The sequence below is a fragment of the Pezoporus occidentalis genome, unplaced genomic scaffold, assembly GCF_034315485.1.
Source record: "Pezoporus occidentalis ecotype Australia unplaced genomic scaffold, CSIRO_AGI_Poc_V1 ctg11, whole genome shotgun sequence".
NCBI lineage: Eukaryota > Metazoa > Chordata > Aves > Psittaciformes > Psittacidae > Pezoporus > Pezoporus occidentalis.
The window spans coordinates 9,167,076-9,185,241 of record NW_026912886.1 but is presented as its reverse complement, the minus strand read 5'-3'; the positions used below and the strand labels follow the sequence as shown (position 1 = coordinate 9,185,241).

At 39.0% G+C, this 18,166-nt stretch overlaps 1 protein-coding gene across 3 annotated transcripts in view; it reads left to right on the top strand.

Annotated features, from left to right (window-relative positions):
- Positions 1-18,166, top strand: part of IL16 (interleukin 16) — a 46,555-nt gene that overhangs the window by 20,813 nt on the left and 7,576 nt on the right. For 2 of the 3 annotated variants that reach the window (XM_062629958.1, XM_062629967.1), the window contains 12 exons: positions 4,304-4,440; positions 5,088-5,217; positions 7,381-7,474; positions 7,945-8,087; positions 10,245-10,355; positions 10,971-11,085; positions 11,303-11,376; positions 11,459-11,672; positions 12,716-12,833; positions 13,855-13,987; positions 14,854-14,941; positions 15,612-16,084. In XM_062629958.1, the coding sequence (XP_062485942.1) occupies positions 4,304-4,440; positions 5,088-5,217; positions 7,381-7,474; positions 7,945-8,087; positions 10,245-10,355; positions 10,971-11,085; positions 11,303-11,376; positions 11,459-11,672; positions 12,716-12,833; positions 13,855-13,987; positions 14,854-14,941; positions 15,612-16,084 (1,830 nt within the window). Of the gene's footprint in view, positions 1-3,344; positions 3,455-4,303; positions 4,441-5,087; positions 5,218-7,380; positions 7,475-7,944; positions 8,088-10,244; positions 10,356-10,970; positions 11,086-11,302; positions 11,377-11,458; positions 11,673-12,715; positions 12,834-13,854; positions 13,988-14,853; positions 14,942-15,611; positions 16,085-18,166 lie in introns of all 3 variants that reach the window. The other variant, XM_062629978.1, reaches the window with a different exon arrangement.

Sequence of the window (18,166 nt, the reverse complement as noted above, 5' to 3'; positions counted from 1 at the left end):
TGTGTGATGCAAAATGTGTGCCAGGGCAAAGACTCCCAGAAAAACATACCAAAGGCCAAATGATTGGTGAAAAGGTTCATCTGTAACATCTGATATACTGAATCATCTGCCTTGGGCAGAATCTTAATCCCATGCCACGTTTCTTGCATCATCCAAAGGCTTTCTAGCTTCTGCCATTTAATTAATTGCAAAGGGAATATGTTGCTGGGAAAATGAATTACATCTACTATAAATATTTTGGAAAGACCAAGGCATTGTCAGAGTCAGTGGAGTCATGTCAGTTTATGCCAGACAGAATCTGGACTTTCCTCTGCTAAAATAGATGCAGAAGTAAAATGGTTATTGAAGAAAATCCCCAAAGACTGTATTCTCTTACTGTTTCCCCTGGAAATCCCAGCCATTTCACAGTCAGGAGGTCAGAAAGCTAAATGTTTAAATTCATTATTGTACTGTTGTTAGATTATTTTTTGGTCCTTTTTTTTTTTTTCTTAAACCAGCAGTCAATCACCTCATTGTCATACACTTGGTTAGCTGAGTCAAAGACCTTACTTGAACTAGCCTTGTATAATACTTTACTTCATTTCAGACAATCTAACCACTGTGTTTTATGTTAAGAGCACACAAAAGTTTTTCAGCTTTCCACAGATGCCATGGTTACCCTTATTTCTAAACAACATCTGGAATTAGATGTTTTGAGATGGGACTGTAGGCTAGAAATGCCTAATGAAAGCATGAAGGGAAAAGAAATCTCTTAAATGGCAGATAGAAAAACATCCTCAAAAGCTTTGCACTTAGCATGACAAAAAAAAAAAAGAGTCGGGGAGCAGGAGAGCTGGCCTGGAAACACAAATTACTTTTCCAGAAGTAAACACATGAAAAATTAATCTACTCTCACCTGTGACAAAATTGCATTCAAGAAGTCTCTTGAACTCGAGCTTTACTCTTCATTGTGCAGCCAAGCAGATTCAGTTTAAAGACGTATTTTGCTTATAATGCACTCCCACAGACTTTCTTCATTTTGTTTTCAAAGCCATGAGTGGATATTATAATGCTGATACAAGTTTCCTCAGAGTCTTGAAGGTGGCAAAAGCCCCTTAATAAGCAGAGAGATTTTATTCACTTACAGCAAATATGTGTTTAAACATATGTCCTAATAAAGACAAGGCAAGGCTGACCTAGAATCCACTTGCCAACTTTATTTTAGCAAATTTTCAGCATTCATTACGTTCAGAGCTACAAATCACTTTTCAGAACAAACAGAACACTTTAAAAAGGAGTAGGATGCAAAATAAATGCTGTCTTTACTCTTGGAACCATCAGCAGTATTTCTATGCATAAAATAATGAGACAGGAAATAAAAAATATTAAAGAACAAAACCCAAAGCAAATTGACTGCTGGCACATGAACTGGTCAAATGTTTATTTTTCTAAAGAACAGCTTTTATTAATTTTCTGTCATGTTGCAATAACTTGGATGTGAATGTAGTGATCTATATCCAGGACCCAAAAAAGTGCAAAAAAAGCATAGATGCTGACAACATACAGATATTTGCCACATGTCCCTCCAGCCCCATAAAAACTTATTCTTTTTTAAAATGATTCACACAAATTAATTGCAGAAAGGATTGACACACGGAGCTAATTTCAAATGTAGTGCAACTTGGTAAAATGACTACAGATTTAAACAAACATTGTTCCCAAGATTTTTCTGCAGTGTACAACAGATTTAACCTCTAATTTCCTTCTGACTAAGTGCATACAACTTATTGCTTTGGGAAAGAATATTCATATCAGATTTTACTTGGTGTCATTTCACATGTATGACCCAATACAATCCCTAATTTCCCACCTGGCCTGTGCCCCATTGTACAAAATAAAACTCCTTTCCCAAAGGATTTATGTGGTACTGCAATGAAAAACTTCAGAGCCAAACCCACTGCACTTTGTGATGTCCTGTGAAACTGATTGAAGCCAAATAACTTCTGGACAATTAATTATGAGGATTTTTATAAACACCATGAACAAGATTTAGGAAGGTATAAGCATGCCTGTGCTCTTAACAGAGAGGAGTTGGGGACAGTCTGAAAAGGCCCAACATTAAGCTAAAATCAAGAACAAAATGAAGAGCTAACAGCTATGCAGATTTCTGTGCGCATGCCTGACCAGTATATATGAGAGGACACATAGCTATTTTAAGGGAGCAGTATGCAATAGTAAAGACTCCTAACAAGAGAAGATGGCAAATCCAAATTTGAGCTCTGATTGCAGAAAAAAAAAACCCAAACAATGAACTTTTTAAAAGACTGACTCTATAATACAATTATTCTTTCACTTCAACCCCAATCCATGATCAGCTGACATCCCAAAATACCAACAGAATAATTTCCTACCTTTACTACATATCTTACAGTTCTCATGTTTTTCAACAACCCTACTGAAAACTGTGAGTTTAATGGATGCTTCATGTATGCAGAATCTGGCCTGTAATTTCTTACTGATACCTAAAACAAAGGACCAATGTAAATAAACGGAAAAGGTAGCTGACATATTTTGCTACTCAAGGTCTGAAACTTTAAGACACCTGAATTCTAATCTTTATTTTGTTATCACACCAAAAGTTTCAAAACAGTGACACAAGATAGAAAAGAGCACAACGTAGTCCTGATTTCAGTTATGTATTTCCCAAGATATTTACCTTGGGTGAAAAGTAAATATAGAATTCAAACAATCTGGTTTAAGATAGAATTCTGTCCATGCTTATACACTTACCCATTACTCACTAGAAGCACTCTTCATGAACAGAAAAGTCTTCGTAAAAATTCAGACACTCCTCATTAATGGCAGACCATCTGGAATGCAAACAAGCCCACCGAGTGAGCAGGTCAGTCAATACAAGTATAGCCCTTATCCATTACCTACTGAATTCAGCCTGCATTGAGCCTAGGGCTCCAAGTTAAATACTTCATTCATTCACAGACTTAGATTTACTCTGGCAAGCTTCAGAATGGGAAATAGGCTTCAACAGTCAGCTCACAAGATAATGAACTTTATTGACATTGCTGTAAATTCGAAGTTTGTGTTTGCTGTCAGTCAGGTATGATGTGATGCCTATTGATTTGTGGTCAAAGGACATAATGATTTTAGCCCTCAGAGCTGGATGAACTCTAACCCCTACTGATGGTGAAGAAGATGGTTACACAGCTTTCCTTGTGCTATTAAAGGACTACAAATTACTGGAAATAGTTCGTGCCACTCTGACCAGGGGACCTGGGAGCAATACAGACAGTTGACCACCACTATGTCTTGTGGCCTGTCCTAACATATGAAATTTGCCTCCCCTTCAGAAATCTATACCTCAGTCATACAAATCTCTTGGGAACAAGCCTGGATCCAGGATACACTGAGAGCCCTCTTCACTTTGTGGAGTATGGAGAGGCTGGCGAGGGCAGAGGAGGTGGGTTCAGTTAGGAGCAGAATGAGTTAATACTTGAATTAGGAGATTTACTAAGCAAATGGAAAAGAAATTGTGTGCTAACTTTCCAGCTTTTCTTGTCTCTTTTATATTTTTAAGCATACGTGCATATGTGCTGCAGGAGTGTATTTTCTAGATGAATGTGCTGTCCTCCACGTGCTGAGTCAATCCATTCCTTGTTTATTTACTCATATGACTTAAGACACTATTTCTCTTTCTGTATGGCCATTTGTTAATGATTCATAACTCTGTTAAAAATGTGCTTGTAATTAGTCCTCCATATGCAACACACAGACTACAGCAACCTCAACCAGTCTGAAGTGGACAAAGAATCTGCACTTTTGCAGACCTCTCTGCTCCCCTGCCTCCTCTTAACAAGGCAGCAGCAGGGGTGGAGCTTTTAGTGTTTTGGATACACTTATTTTCCATTCAGACCTCTTCTGTTTTCCAGAGTATTTCCTTTTCTGACACGTTTATTTTCCTCCCTTACAATAGTTAACGTAGACAAAATTTATCCAGTTACTATGAAAAGTCTATCATCTGTTCTCTTCCCCTCTATGTAAAGGAACACTCTATTCTGATACTTCCCTCTTGTAGCCAGAAGCCACTGAAGCCTTTAGGAAAACAACTTTTTTTAAACACTGACTCAATAACACAATTATTCTTTCACAACTGCATAGTGCTAAAGGCCTGTTCCTGTTCTACTTGGAGGCAATCTGGTTCTAAGAACAAGAGCACTTTCTGTATTTCTTAAAAAGGTTCAAGATAACTAAGTAACTTTTAACATCCTTGGTACATTTTCTTTCATGCAACCTTTCATCTTCTGAATAGGACAGCTGCATCTGCAGGCTATGTGCAACCACAGGGAACAGCAGCTCAGGAATAAAGCTCTCCAGGAGCCCAAAATATGCATCTCTCTGGAAGGGGCTCACAGGCTGCCACGTGCCTGCTGGAACAGCAGCAAACAGGTACGTACAAGTGGAGTCAGCAGGCTTATTAGGGAGCCATTTGTCTGCACAGATTTTGCATGACCAGCTTTCTGTGACAAGCTATGCCTTGAAGCTTAGTTTCAGGGAAAGGCTGAGATGTTTGGAATCATTCGTTACACCACTTCCAGTTGGACAGACAGGTCAAGATTCTAGAAAAATAAAACTGTGAACATTCAGGGGTCTAATGCTTCCCAATTACACTAAGAAACAAAACCTGGAAGAATGAAAGACTATACATAACATCAAATTTTCAAATAGTTGCCCTATTAAAGGGCAATGTAGGATGTCACCAGCCTAGCAATGTAAGACAAAGTTCCTGACAGGGAATAAAGCAACATGTAAATGCAGGATGCTAAGAGAGGACGAATATTTTGCTGAAATGTAAGCTGTATGTGGAAAGGCAGTCACTGATCACAAGGACAGAGCAGAAGAGAGCAGCAGCAAGGGAAAATCCTAGCAGGAGGTGGGGTGTACCACACATCAAGACATCTCACAGCACCTCTCTTCAAGCAAAGGAAGGATTGCAGCTGATTCCTCATTTAGTGAGACACATAGCACAATAGTGCCATACCGTTCTTTGTAAAGCAATATGCAAATGTGTTCCTTTTTCTATTTTTTTTTTTAAGGGATGGATGTCTGAGCCCAAGGGATGAACTGTTAACACTAAATGGACAATCACTTAAAGATCTGTCCAGCAAAGAGGCTGAAACTCTCATTCACCCAACACGGCTGGTGAACATCATGATGGCTAGCAAAGTAAGTATGAAATTTGTGGTCCACTCCCACAAGCTGTGGGGTGATTTGAAATTAACTTGAGAGAGAGGGGGAATTTGTGCATCAGGCGTTTGAAGAACATGGTTTTGCTCTTCCTGACAAAATCCCAAACCTCTTGTGGTCAGACTCTGGCGACTTTCAGCATAGCTTTGTTTCCCCAGATAAACAGACGATATGGAGGCCAAGCCCCTGGGAAATTCTAGCAAGAGCTGTATGACCCCTCCTTTTAGAAACACTTAGCTTGCCAATGTTAATTTTCCATTTGGAAGTTGAGCAAAGACAGAGGTGGATTTAAGGGAAGATCCATGAATCCAGAAGACAGACAACAGGCACTGTACTGAAGTAGTTCTGTGGGTCTAGGATCTAAAAACCTCCCACAGTGAATGTTACTGTTACAGAGAGAGGGGAACAGGAGGCAGTGTTAGCAGGTCAGTAACCCTGGATTATCACCAAGTCTTTCCATGGAAAACCCTTTTGATCTTTCTTTCACGGAGTCCGTTTCACTGGATTAGAAACACTTCATTTCAGGCTTGCATTTCAGGCCTCTCATTCGCATCCCAACCAGATGGCACCAAAGGCTTTTTGCTTGCAAATTCTGGAGGAATTCTGGAGGATGATTACTGCACAGAGTTAGTCCCCTACCACACATTTACCACTTCGGAGATGATAGAACTCAGAAAGAGATTTGTTGCAGAGTCCATATCTTGATATTCAAGGAGAAAAAGGCACTTTCTGTTATCTGCAAATGGGTCACACAGAAAGCTATGTTATAATCCTAGGCTGAGAAAGAAATCCTGACTGGAGCTGCTATCAGGTCTGAGTGCGCCTCGTCCTAATACACCAGTGAACTGTCTCACCCAGATGTCTGCTGTATTCTGTCAAGATTTCTGTTTGTTTTCTCTCCTTTAAAAGTCTAAGTGTCCAGAGATGAACTACATTAAACGCCTGTAGCATAGTGCCACCCGAGTGGCAGCCAGGTGACTTGTGCATTTAAAGCCTGCACCAAATTAATTAAGGGTTAATAGCAAAGGCTTTTCAAGCTAGCTGGCTTGGCAAGAGAAACACTGCAAAATCGTTTTCAAAATGCCTCTTTATCTTCTCCGCATTTCTATTTTGAAGAATGTCCTAAGGGAATGGGACTGGAAAGCCCTAGTAGGATTTTGCTACTTGACAATGCCTCCACCTGCTGTCGAAGAGGAAAATTATCATTCATTAGTTCTTGAGGTATCTCCAAGTCAGGCTTCTGGAAGAAAGTGTTTGTCTTGTTTGGATCCAGACAGAGTAGAACACATAGATCCTGCTCTGATGCTGCTGTTGTGGCCTTCTTACCCCCTACAGAATATTGCTGAGCAAACCTCTTTTACATTTGGATGTCTACTATATTTCAGTTTTCATATGCTGTCTGTATTTAGTAATGCTTTTCCTTAAACTGTGATTCCCTCGGGCTCAATGGCATTCCCCATGTTGCAAAAGAAGCAGGACTTTCAGGAACCATACCCATCCAGAAATTATTCCCAACATCAACTCTTATCAGATGTGATAATTTATTTGTTTTCAAACTGTTCTAAAAACCTGCATTTAGAGAGCTGAATGTTTCATGTGCAGATTCTAAAATGCTAGAATTAGTGGCCATATTTTCCAAAGCAACAAAGAGTTTCCAAGTAGAAGGGGCTGAATCTTTGCAAAACACTAAAGCCTAGTCCACAAAGGTTTTTAAGCAATTGGATCATATTTTGACTAAAAAGTATCTCTTTGAAATGAAAAGTTAGATGCCTATCCCCCACTGCAAAGCTGAGGCCTTTCTGAGGTGATAGAGACCAATGACACAAAAGCATAAGTTATTTCAAGATATTAAGCAAGTATGGCTACAGTTTACCCACACATCAAAATACTTGCCTGTCTGAGCCAACTGGAGATTTCAAATCAATTTTCTGTCCATTTTGCATAAAACCCTGAATCTATTTCTATCTTATTACTTGGGCAAATTATAATCATTTTCTCCTTTATTATCTTGTTGATTTTCAATAATTTATTTTTCTCCATGCTTTTTGATTCAAACTAAAATTTATGCAAGACGAATTAGGAGAAATTTTATTTTCAAGTTTAGATCATTTTCAGCAACTTATTTTTTTTTATTTTTTTAAGGAAACACCAACCTGTAAGGAAAAGCCTTTCGAAATACAAAATGGTTTTCTGCACAATAAAGCTGCATGTCTACGGACTCGCAGTAACTCAACCAGTAAGTTGCAAAGAAGTACTCTTTTCTCTTGTGATAGTCTGGGAGTGCACAGCACTTCATCGTGTGATGGTACTGCAGTGATGAAAGAAACTGCAGCTGTTGTCCAAATTTAGTCTGGGATCTTTAGCTAAAAATTGCTGATGCATAAAAGCACCAGCTTTTATATTCACAGTCTCCTACAGTCAGATGTTTTGTGCATAAGCATCCAATTTTCTGTATTATACTGTGTTATATATATGTATTATGTAGCTGTATTCTAAATAGGCCAGTGCTTTTTTGGTAGGGAATGTTTGCTTTTTATTATATTTAATATCAATGGCTACCCCCACAGTGAGGATTAAGAAGATCACTCTCTTCACAGAGAGATTTACAAGGGAAAAAACATTTCTAAGTAACATTTACCTGATATGAATGTGCAGAAATGTCCAGCGCTTGAGAAATAACCATGCTTCTCCCCCCATGTCTGTCAGGCATTAACTCGTACTGGATAGGAGAGATGGACTGCACGGTGCCCCAGAAAGCCGTGCCCTTCAGAGACCGGCAGCCCCACGCTCTCCACACCAGCCGCAAATCTCTTTCCCAACAGCTGGACTTCTCTGGAGGCAGACCCCCGGTAAGTGACACAGGAAATCACCTGAAACACAGACAAAACTGCCTCCAACTAGAATGCCTCAACAACCTCAGCAGTCACATTCCCGCCAAAACCTACCTTGCAGACTCAGTCAGGGAAGATGGCACATGTGGCCTCCTCCACTTTTTAACCCCATCCGTCCTCTGTGAGGACTAAGAGTGGCACAGGCTCTGTGCCAGCAAAACGCCATTTTTTCATCATCATCTCCCTCCCGTTGCCGCAGCAGGTTTTACAGTGTGTGTCAGTCCTGCTGCGTGGTTCACACCTCCATGGTAGCTGCCCGGAGCCGCCTCAGAACTCATCCCTGAAGAGCCCTTCCTGAGCGATTTCCCGCCACTGGCTGTGGAGATGCTCCGTGCAGGTGGTCATAAAACCCCGGCCTGAGCTTTGGGCCCTGCCACCATGAGCCCCGCAGTCACCTCATGGCTCATAGTGACTGTCTTCAGCTGTGCTGGCTGCACAAGGCATCCTGCTTTCTGCTCCACAGTGAATCAGACATACTTAAACAACCCCATTAACGTGAGCTAGAGACTGACAGTCTCTTGCTCTCCAAATGGATGCCAAGTGATTCACAGATGATTGAGAGAGCAGAGGATGGGCAGGGTAGAGAGGGTGTTGGCGTTTATGGATGAAGGTCCCCGAGCTCAAGCCTGGAGTGGAGAGATGAAGGTGAAGTTCCTCACGCTCAGCTGCCACCCCCCACCCTGCCTAAGGCTTGGCTGGGGACTCACTGCTGCTCCCTGCCTTTTCCTGGACAGTCCCTCACCCTGGGGGCACCTTGGGTTTCCACAGGGTGAGGAGGTGACAAGCTGAAGCACACATCCCAACCTAACACCACTCATGCAGACACACTGACCTTCAGGGATATGCTGGGCTTCCTGCTGCTTGAGGGTCCTATGTGGTACATGCACCCATTGGCTGAAGCTCTTCGGCAGCATCCTGGTTTTCAGCATTGTTACCCACCACACACAGAAATACTAAACACGGTGCCCCACACAGAAGCAAAAGAAAATCGAAAACCTCCGATTGCCCATTCAGAAGCCCAACCATGGAATAAGTAATCAACCTCATCTAGCAGAGTTATGCTTTCTGGAAAGTATGTTTTTGGTATTGCACAGACATTTCCCTCTTAATCATGCTCTCAATCCCATGCTGAGCAATTAATCTTGTTTTCACTTCAAAATCGAGACTTATTTTCTCACATATGCAGAAGCTGAAATTCTGGCTGATGTTCCACATGCTTCAACACCTGTTAGTTTCACTTTGCTGCATTACTAAAAAAAGCATTGAACTCTCTTGGACTTGTAACAAGTACAATTAACACTGGCCCTGCTGAACTTCATGCATAGTTAGCTTTCAAATGACTTATGCCAGTGCTTAAATCAGTTTGCAATACCAAATTCCATGTTCAGACAGGAGGTTTTTATTGAATATTTCCTTAAAGTTTCATTAAAACAGGTCAAACCTCAGGGCTGAAGTTAGGAAATCCACTATTTATGGAATAAAGGGAGTAAAAGCCCTGAGAAATTTCTTACCTTGGTTATCAAGCAAAAAGGATGTGCTTCACCTGTTTCAGCAGTAGAAAGAAGCCTATGTGGTGGCTCAACAGAGGCAGCACAGGGTAGTTCACAGTCTGAAGAGCTTTTGTGAGCACTATGTTATTTTCTGGGAGAAATGCTTGAAAACAGGTTCTCTTTCTCCCAAGAGAAAGTTACTTAGTTGCAAGATGAGGGAAGGAGTTAGAATTTCTTGTTTCTTAGTTCAGTTCTTACAAGCAGATAAAATAATACTTGCTTAGGGCCCCTAATGTCCACAAATGGAATTGCGGCATGGAGAATCAAGTGAGGGCATAAATAGATCTTTCTACACCATTGCATCATCTCAAGGGATAACATTCTTAGTTTCACTCTGGCTTAGTTACTATGGGACAATTTCAACGAGCAGTGATGCTCTGAATAACAAGTGGCTTCTGAAAATCAGAGAGAATTGTTTAGGATTTTTTAAGCTTTAATATCTGGTACTATTTATGCCATGTGGTTATGAGGAGGAAAATTTGAAAAAAACAAGTTGTCCTAATATATGCCCAAGAATTTGTGGCTCTGCATTAAAATGATTTGTCTTTTTTTTTTATGTTCACAGGCAATTTCAAGGCCATCTAGGTCACTAAGTACAGCACAGCTAGTGCATGCATCCTGTGGCTCCCAGGCTTCAGTTATCTCAAACATCGTACTGATGAAAGGACAAGGGAAGGTAAGACTGGCACTGTTGGTTTATCATAGAATTTTACTTCATTTCACAAATGTAATCTGCAAAGTGCAGGGAAGTGACTTCAGGTATTAAAGTTGCCAGGAGTGATAAGTTACCATTCAGTTGGTTCTTAACCTTCTAAAGTATCTCTTTGCTGAAGCACAGTCTTCAGGTTCTAATAACACGTCCACATCTAGCTAGCAACACTATCTAGGCAAAGAATAAGTAGATGAAAAGTATATACCTAGGAAGGTCTATTGGTGTTGCTTAAACTTACAACACATTAACAGTTTGGTAGAGGGTGAAACAGAGATACCTCCATGAGATCTCCATCTGTGTGTCTGAAATTAGTAGTAATATCAAAATCTGATATGCTGTTTTTTATCAATCTCATTTATGGGAGAGGAAATCAAGGAGAACAGAAAATTTAATATCTCAAGGCTACCTACTGGTTCAAAGACAAAAAAATAAAACACTTTCCTGTGTTTGACTGTTTCTTCATGTATTATACTATTCCACTGACCATACTGCCCACGTAGGTAACACAGAAGAAACTGCAAATGAAATATTGTAGGAACTGAAAATGGCTCTCACACACTTTTTCTTCAAAAAAACTAGGGTTTGGGCTTCAGCATTGTTGGAGGGAAAGACAGTATTTATGGACCAATAGGCATCTATGTCAAAACCATCTTTCCTGGTGGAGCTGCTGCTGCTGATGGAAGGCTACAAGAAGGTGGGAAATACCACTTCTCTCCCTTTTCCCAGTCCAGGTTCCCAAAGAATGATACCTAAAGGCAAATTAAAGTGAAGCTGAAAAGAACCATAAGTCACTTTTACACCTGCATCCATTACTGTATTTTCAAGACTCCTTTTGAGTACATGTATGTATCATGTAGCCTATTGCACAATACAGTAATAATAATATAGTACAATTTTCTCTTCAAAAACAGGTGATGAAATCCTGGAACTGAATGGAGAATCTATGCATGGATTAACACATTATGATGCTTTACAAAAATTCAAGGTCATGTACTCTCCTTTCAGCAGTTTCTGTCTTTGCACACATGAACTCAACTCATTCATCCATTATCTTTTCTTTCTAGCAGGCCAAAAAGGGTCTTCTGACACTTACAGTCAGGACAAGCTTCAGCACACCTCATTCTGCTTCCAGCTGTCTGTCACCCCACTTGTGCCAATCACTGAGCTCTAGTACATGCATAACAAAAGAAAACAGCTCTTTCAGTTCAGAAAGTGCAGCATTTTCATTAAATGCTACAAAGCCCAATGACAGGGTCATAATGGAAGTTACCCTAAACAAAGGTAAGGGCTAAAATTAATTGAGCACTGACAAACAAGGCACTGATTGACAAAACACTGTTTATTTGCTCTCTGAATGTCTTTCCTCACTAACCTGATTCGTTTTTTGAACTAAGTTTTTTTTACTAGGCTAAATGAGATCTTGGTGCTTGTTAGTGCTAACTACTATCTAGCAACAGCAGGAATTTAAACACCATCTGTCCTCAAGAGCCAATAATTCATTTTTTCCACTAAAGCACTAAAGTCATACTCATATCCTGCATTTGAAAAAGTAAACCTCTTGGCAACAACTACCAATTATCAAGCAGATTATGCAACTCTTACCCATATTTATGCATGCAGTTAATTCCATTTTTGAAAAGGCTTAAAAGCAAATAAAATACTTAACCGTTGTAGTTCTTTCACCTCCTCTCCAACTGTCATCATTTTCTATTTATAAACAAACACAGAATGAAATAAACTTTTAAACATGGCAACAAAGCAACGAACAAAAGTCTCTATGCAGTAACAGTATGATTTACCAAACACTCAGCATGGGATTTGACATTAAAGTCACTGTCCAGAACAAAGATGGTAAACTCACAAAAATCTTAACCTGCATTATATAAAACAGAAAGGAGACTGAGATGATATAGCAAATATCAACAATAGCCACATATCCTTAATTCTTTTGATAATTTCTTTCCTCTTTTTTTTTCCTACTCTGTCTCCTTCTAAAGTCATTTGAATTCTTCTGTAATGACAGAATGTATTGCACTGTGTCTCTGACACACCAGTAATGAATTGCAAACCAGATCTTGGAACCCCCAAGCAATACTGGTGCGCACTCACTTTAATCAGGGAGTGGGGAGAGAGGAAAAAAGGAAAAGAAAAATATCAATAGGAACAACAGCTGATATTGAATGGGAAACATTCATGAACACAAGACTCTGGTTTGTATAGAAAAAAGTAACTAAATTGAAGAGAGTTTTAAAAAAGTTATCTCCAATGGCTTGATTTGACTGTTTCTTATGTCTTTTTTTTATTATTATTATCAATTCTTTCAGAGCCAGGTGTTGGCCTTGGAATCGGGTTATGTAGCATCCCTTACTTCCAGTGTATTTCAGGGATTTTTATTCATACCCTCTCACCAGGCTCAGTGGCACATATGGATGGAAGACTCAGGTAGGATGAGAAAGAGGGTCTGTCTTATGCCACAGGTTTTTCATTGCTCTGTTTTATGGTTTTGCATTTGATCTGTTTGGCCAGGAAGTAATACTGCATTCTGGGAGTTTGGAGTTTAAAGCATCTGTGTGCTATTCTGAGGGTTTTAGCATCCTTATTTAGGGTATGTGGGATTTCTATATATAGCAACCCCATGAAATGATTGTCTGTTGTCCAGGCTGGGCTAACTTTGAAGGTCTTAGACAAGCATACCAAAATCTTCCTGGAGGAGATTTCCAAATGTGAGAAAGTGTCCGGAAAAACCCAGACATATGGCATAATCTGCCTTGTTTGAGCCCTAGTTTTTCCTGTTGCAAGCTTCCCAAATTCTATCCCTTCTTACCCAACAGAAATACAGATTTGCTGAAATGAGATATACTGGGAGTGTAGAAATTAATTTTTGTAAGATTTATGACCAATTAGTATTGTAATGTCGAAAATATTTAGAATTGAACAGAACACAGAATTTCTACTGAAGGCTTTTTTGATTTAACTTCAGATGCCCTGTAACTTTCCTCTCTATATACCTAAGATTTTAGCTGAAAGAACTGTGATTTTTTCTATTATCAAGTTATTAATACATAGCAGAAACATTACATCCTTTCTGATCTTAAGTAACACTAGCAGACCATAAAGACATGAAAAGTGAAGTATTAACTTGAAAGGAAGGAAGGAAGACGTAGGTGGAAGCAGGAGCTGAGCTGTGTAGAGCAGAAAGATCAAAGACACAGTGTACATAGCTGAGCATGAAGAAAGCTCAAAGGTTGCATGCAACAAGGCACTTAGATCAAAAAAAAACTTGCTGTCCAACTCTTTCCCATCCCATTTTCTGTAACAGGAACAAAGAGACATAACGATTTAATCTGTGATCAAATTAGAGGTCAACCACATGAATCTGCTTTTTGTATATTTTCACATGGGTGAGACAAGGTCTGTTTTGTTTTCATCCTCAGTCTTTTTTCTTTTTTCAATCTCTCCTTAGGTGTGGAGATGAAATTATTGAAATTAATGAAGCTTCAGTACAAAATACGACTCTTAATGAAGTTTATGCTGTGCTAAGCCATTGTGATCCTGGTGCAGTGCAGATTATTATTAGCAGACATCCTGAACCACAGGTAGCACACTGTATTGTTTCTGACTTACAGTAAAGCACATACTGAGAACTAAGACTAAGTTTAACTAAGACTAAGTTAAGATTAGTAGGTGCTAATCTAAATCAGGTGAAAAAACATTGATAACAAAGATGATAATCTCTCTGCAAACATCACTGCACACAAACAAACCTGAGATGTATCTTGATTATAATCCTGTAAGATTTGAAGCTCACTGGCGACAGCCCTGCATGAGTTTCTGTGCTGTGAATAAGGAGAACACAGAAAGAACATGTAAGGAAGAAAACTGAAGTATATTTCTTATGCAAGAAAGAACTTGCAATAATAATAATTTCAAAGAGGGAACACAACCCCAAAAATGAAAGAAATGCTTACGCACCTATCTTTCAGTAGTTAAAATTTATGTCTTGCCCAGCCAATTTTTATAATTAATTCAATAATGAAGTAAAATATTCTTGCAAGATTTTTCTACAAAGTGTTTTCTAACACCAAAAAACATATAAATTATCAACCATAAATTTTCACATATATTATCGTAAAAACATGGTATTAAATTTTCTTTTATTGGTAAATCAGGAAATCCACTTTTAATGAAATATGCAAACGAACATCTTTGAAAGATCCCACTTTATCTAAAGAACTGATAGCATATCCATAGATATACTTCACCAATACTGGAATATATATAAATATAATAGTGTGCACTTACTTAGCTTCAAAATTAATTGATATGTGATATAACTAGATCTGTTCATTTCTATTAGAGTACTTCCAGGTCTTAGAAATTTTTGTGAAAGGAATAAATTCTTAAATGCTACTCATCACCCAGCAGCAATCTCATGAGAGTATAATGGCATGATATTTCCTAGGTGTCTGAGCAACAGCTAAAAGAAGCTGTTGCACAAGCTGTGGAAAGCAACAGATTTGGAAAGGAGAGACACCAATGGAGTACTGAAGGTAAGCGCATTCACTGAGATGTGGTAATTCTGACTTAAGCAGAAAGGAACAATGAAACAAAGGGACTCACAGGACAATGCTCCTAACATGCCTCCTAAGATACATTACCAGAGGGAGGAGGAAAGGCCACATGTGTCTGATAGCCAGCAAAAATTTCTGTGGAAGTTTCCTCTCGCTGTTACCCATCTTTTCCAATTCATAGCCTCAGCTTAAAGCTTTTCAAACAACTGTCAACAGGTGACAGGACTATAACAAAGAACTGCATGATGCAGGTGATGTCCTGGGGAAAAATGGCTTGTTAATCCCCTCATCAGGAAAGGCATATGTAATTGTGATTAGAGCTATTTGCCCGGTTCAGGTATAATAGCCTCTCACAGTAACATATTGCAACAATACTCTTTTTAGTGTCCCCATTCCTTCTGAAGGACCATAGGTAACAATCATCATCAGTAAAACTATATTGCTGATTTATATATACACACACATATATATGAAAATGTAGTGTTATTTGCTGTTCAAGAACATAACTGTTGAATCCTTTTCTACAAATGTTTAACGTATACATCATACATTTGCATCAACTAATGATGCCATTTAGCTGCAAATTTTATCAGCTGAATCTTAGAAGCAATGTATCTGAATGGACATTTTGAACATGTTCCTGATACAGGTGTTAAAAAGCTGGAAATGAGCTGGCATGGAAGACACCCATGCGAAAAACATATTGAAAGGAATGCTGCTCATTGTAACCGCAGGACACAGAAGCTAATGACCCGCTCCAGCAGTGACAGCAGCTACAACCCCAGAGCCTCATGTAGTAACGATGCTGCATACCAACTGACTGACTTGAAAGCAAGAGTACATAGCATTGATGTACCAATTACCAGACAACCTGGCCTTCTATACTCATTGTCTGGTAATAATTCAGAGAGAAGTTCCCCTCCTACTTGTGAAGGAGGTCAACCCTTGCAAAACACTAAGAAATCATCAGAGATCCTTGTTCGAAAACCTAAATCATCAAAACCCAAACCTCCACCAAGGAAATACTTTAAGCAGGACTGTACATGTAATGACCAGGGTAATGTGGACAGAAAAGAAAAGCTTGTGTCAGATGTGGCTGTATCACCTATTGCAAGTGTTCAGGTAAAGTAAAATTTGCAAAATGTTTCTTGTGATTGCACATTTGTGAGGCAAGGAAAGGATGGCAGGAAGAAGAGCATGGATGAAAGAGAGGGTGCACGTATGTGAGAACTGGGGGAAGAGGATGAGGCTCATGCATCTTGGTGAAGCCAGTTTAGTTCAAAACATGATGTTCAAACTAAGGTCAGAAGGCAGAGAAGAGTCTGGAGGAAATTTTCTTCTATATCAAGGACTCCGAATTAAAATCTCAATGACAGCAGCAGCAAGTCTGAGTTCCTCCCTCACTGTCAGTCCTTGTGAACATGTGCCACTGGTGGTATCGAGCACTCTCATGGTTCCGGTGTGACTGTAGCAGCGATGTGGTCTGTGCTGGGACTGGAGGAGCTTGTATAGCCTCTGAGGTCGGCTTGGTCAAATCATTTATGAAGTAGAGAAGTCATGAAACAATTTCTTTGTTTCAGTAGTGGATTCTTATTGGAAGAAAGTGCTAACGTTATGTAAAGCAGGTAATGTGGGGCTCATGCACATTTCATGAGACCGGATACTAAACAAACCCACTTAAATTGCTAGGCACATACAAATTTGTTGATGAGCTACGGTATTTGAAAAACTGAGTGTATATTTGTTGTTACTAAATTTCAGCTCCCTTTCATCTAAGATAGAACAGAAAGACAGTGTTTCACATTTGCATGAGCGTGAGGGACTAAGAGATCTGCATGTTGAAACAAAGCTGTGGTTTGTTTAAAAATGAAACCTCTTCCCCCAGGGTTTAGTAATATGCCAGTAGAATGTACAGATCTCAATGCAATGAAGAATAACAACCCCACCAAACAGCCAAGCCAGTTCCTAAGCTGCAGAGATCAAAACAAAACTATCTCAGACTGAAATCCATGTATAATGGATATGTTAATGACCAAGAAAGTTTCAGTTCACCATCTCATGTAAGGTCACTTTTTTACCATATGCTAAGAAGAAACTTGTCAGAAGCTACTAGAAAATCCTCTTCCAGAAGTAAAATACAGGGAAACAAGTACTTGTTGAACTTATCACTGCATGCAACTTGCTACTCCTTCAGTACTCAGTTATTCTAAATGATAAGGAGAAAACCTTATTTTTTTAATCTTTATTTCCCAGACATTTTGCATTAGTCAGTTTGAGGCCTGCATATCATCTCAGTTTCTTATAGGGGCTCTGTAGAATGTAAGGTTGCTTTTTCATGGCCAATAATGTTTGATATTTTTGACTGTGCTCTGAACTGCATCAGTAGAAAGATAACTGCTATCAATAAAGAGTAAGATCAAACTATATGTTCATAGTGCTTCGAAATTGGCTATTGAATATCTGATGTACATATCTAATAGCAACAGAGCCAATGCACAACTTTTAAGAAGGATCCTACTAAACAGGAGACAGAGAAAGCTTTCCTAGAATAAGAAAGTTACATAAAAAACACAACTACATTACAGAAAAGCTAAGAAATTATCCAATTACTGATTTTTTTCAGTACAATCTCATTTGTTTCTAGACCTTCACTTTCTGTCCTGTTTGGTTTTGATTCCTATTAGTAAATTAATCTTAAATCTTAACTACATAGCAGAAAGCACTTCCAGTGTCACAGCAGTGCAGATGGTAATTTGGTATCATCAGTTACAAAGGAATGAAGTAATTCTACAGCATGTGCTAATGATGTTGAGAGTTGCACTTACTGCAGCCTCAAACTAATCCTCTCACCCCATGTGTCCAGCTGAAACCAAGAAAGGGAGAGCTCTGAAACAGTAGTAACAATTTAGCTTGTCTGGTTTAGGCTTAAGGGCAAAAGGCTTCACCAGGAAAGAGAGTTTCATAAGAAGTTAGGGGAAATTTGTTTGACTGATTTGCAAAAGTCTACTGAATGGCTGGTTTTGCAAAAATTGAAAATTATAGTGAAAATTATAGTCTTTTAGTTTATTATTATTACTAAATTTGATATATTAATTGCATTTTTTACAGTCTATTTACAAGTGCAACCATAAAATATCATGCCAACATTATAGTAATCTACAATATATTAAGTCCTATGAGGATTAAATCCCAAACAGAAGTGAA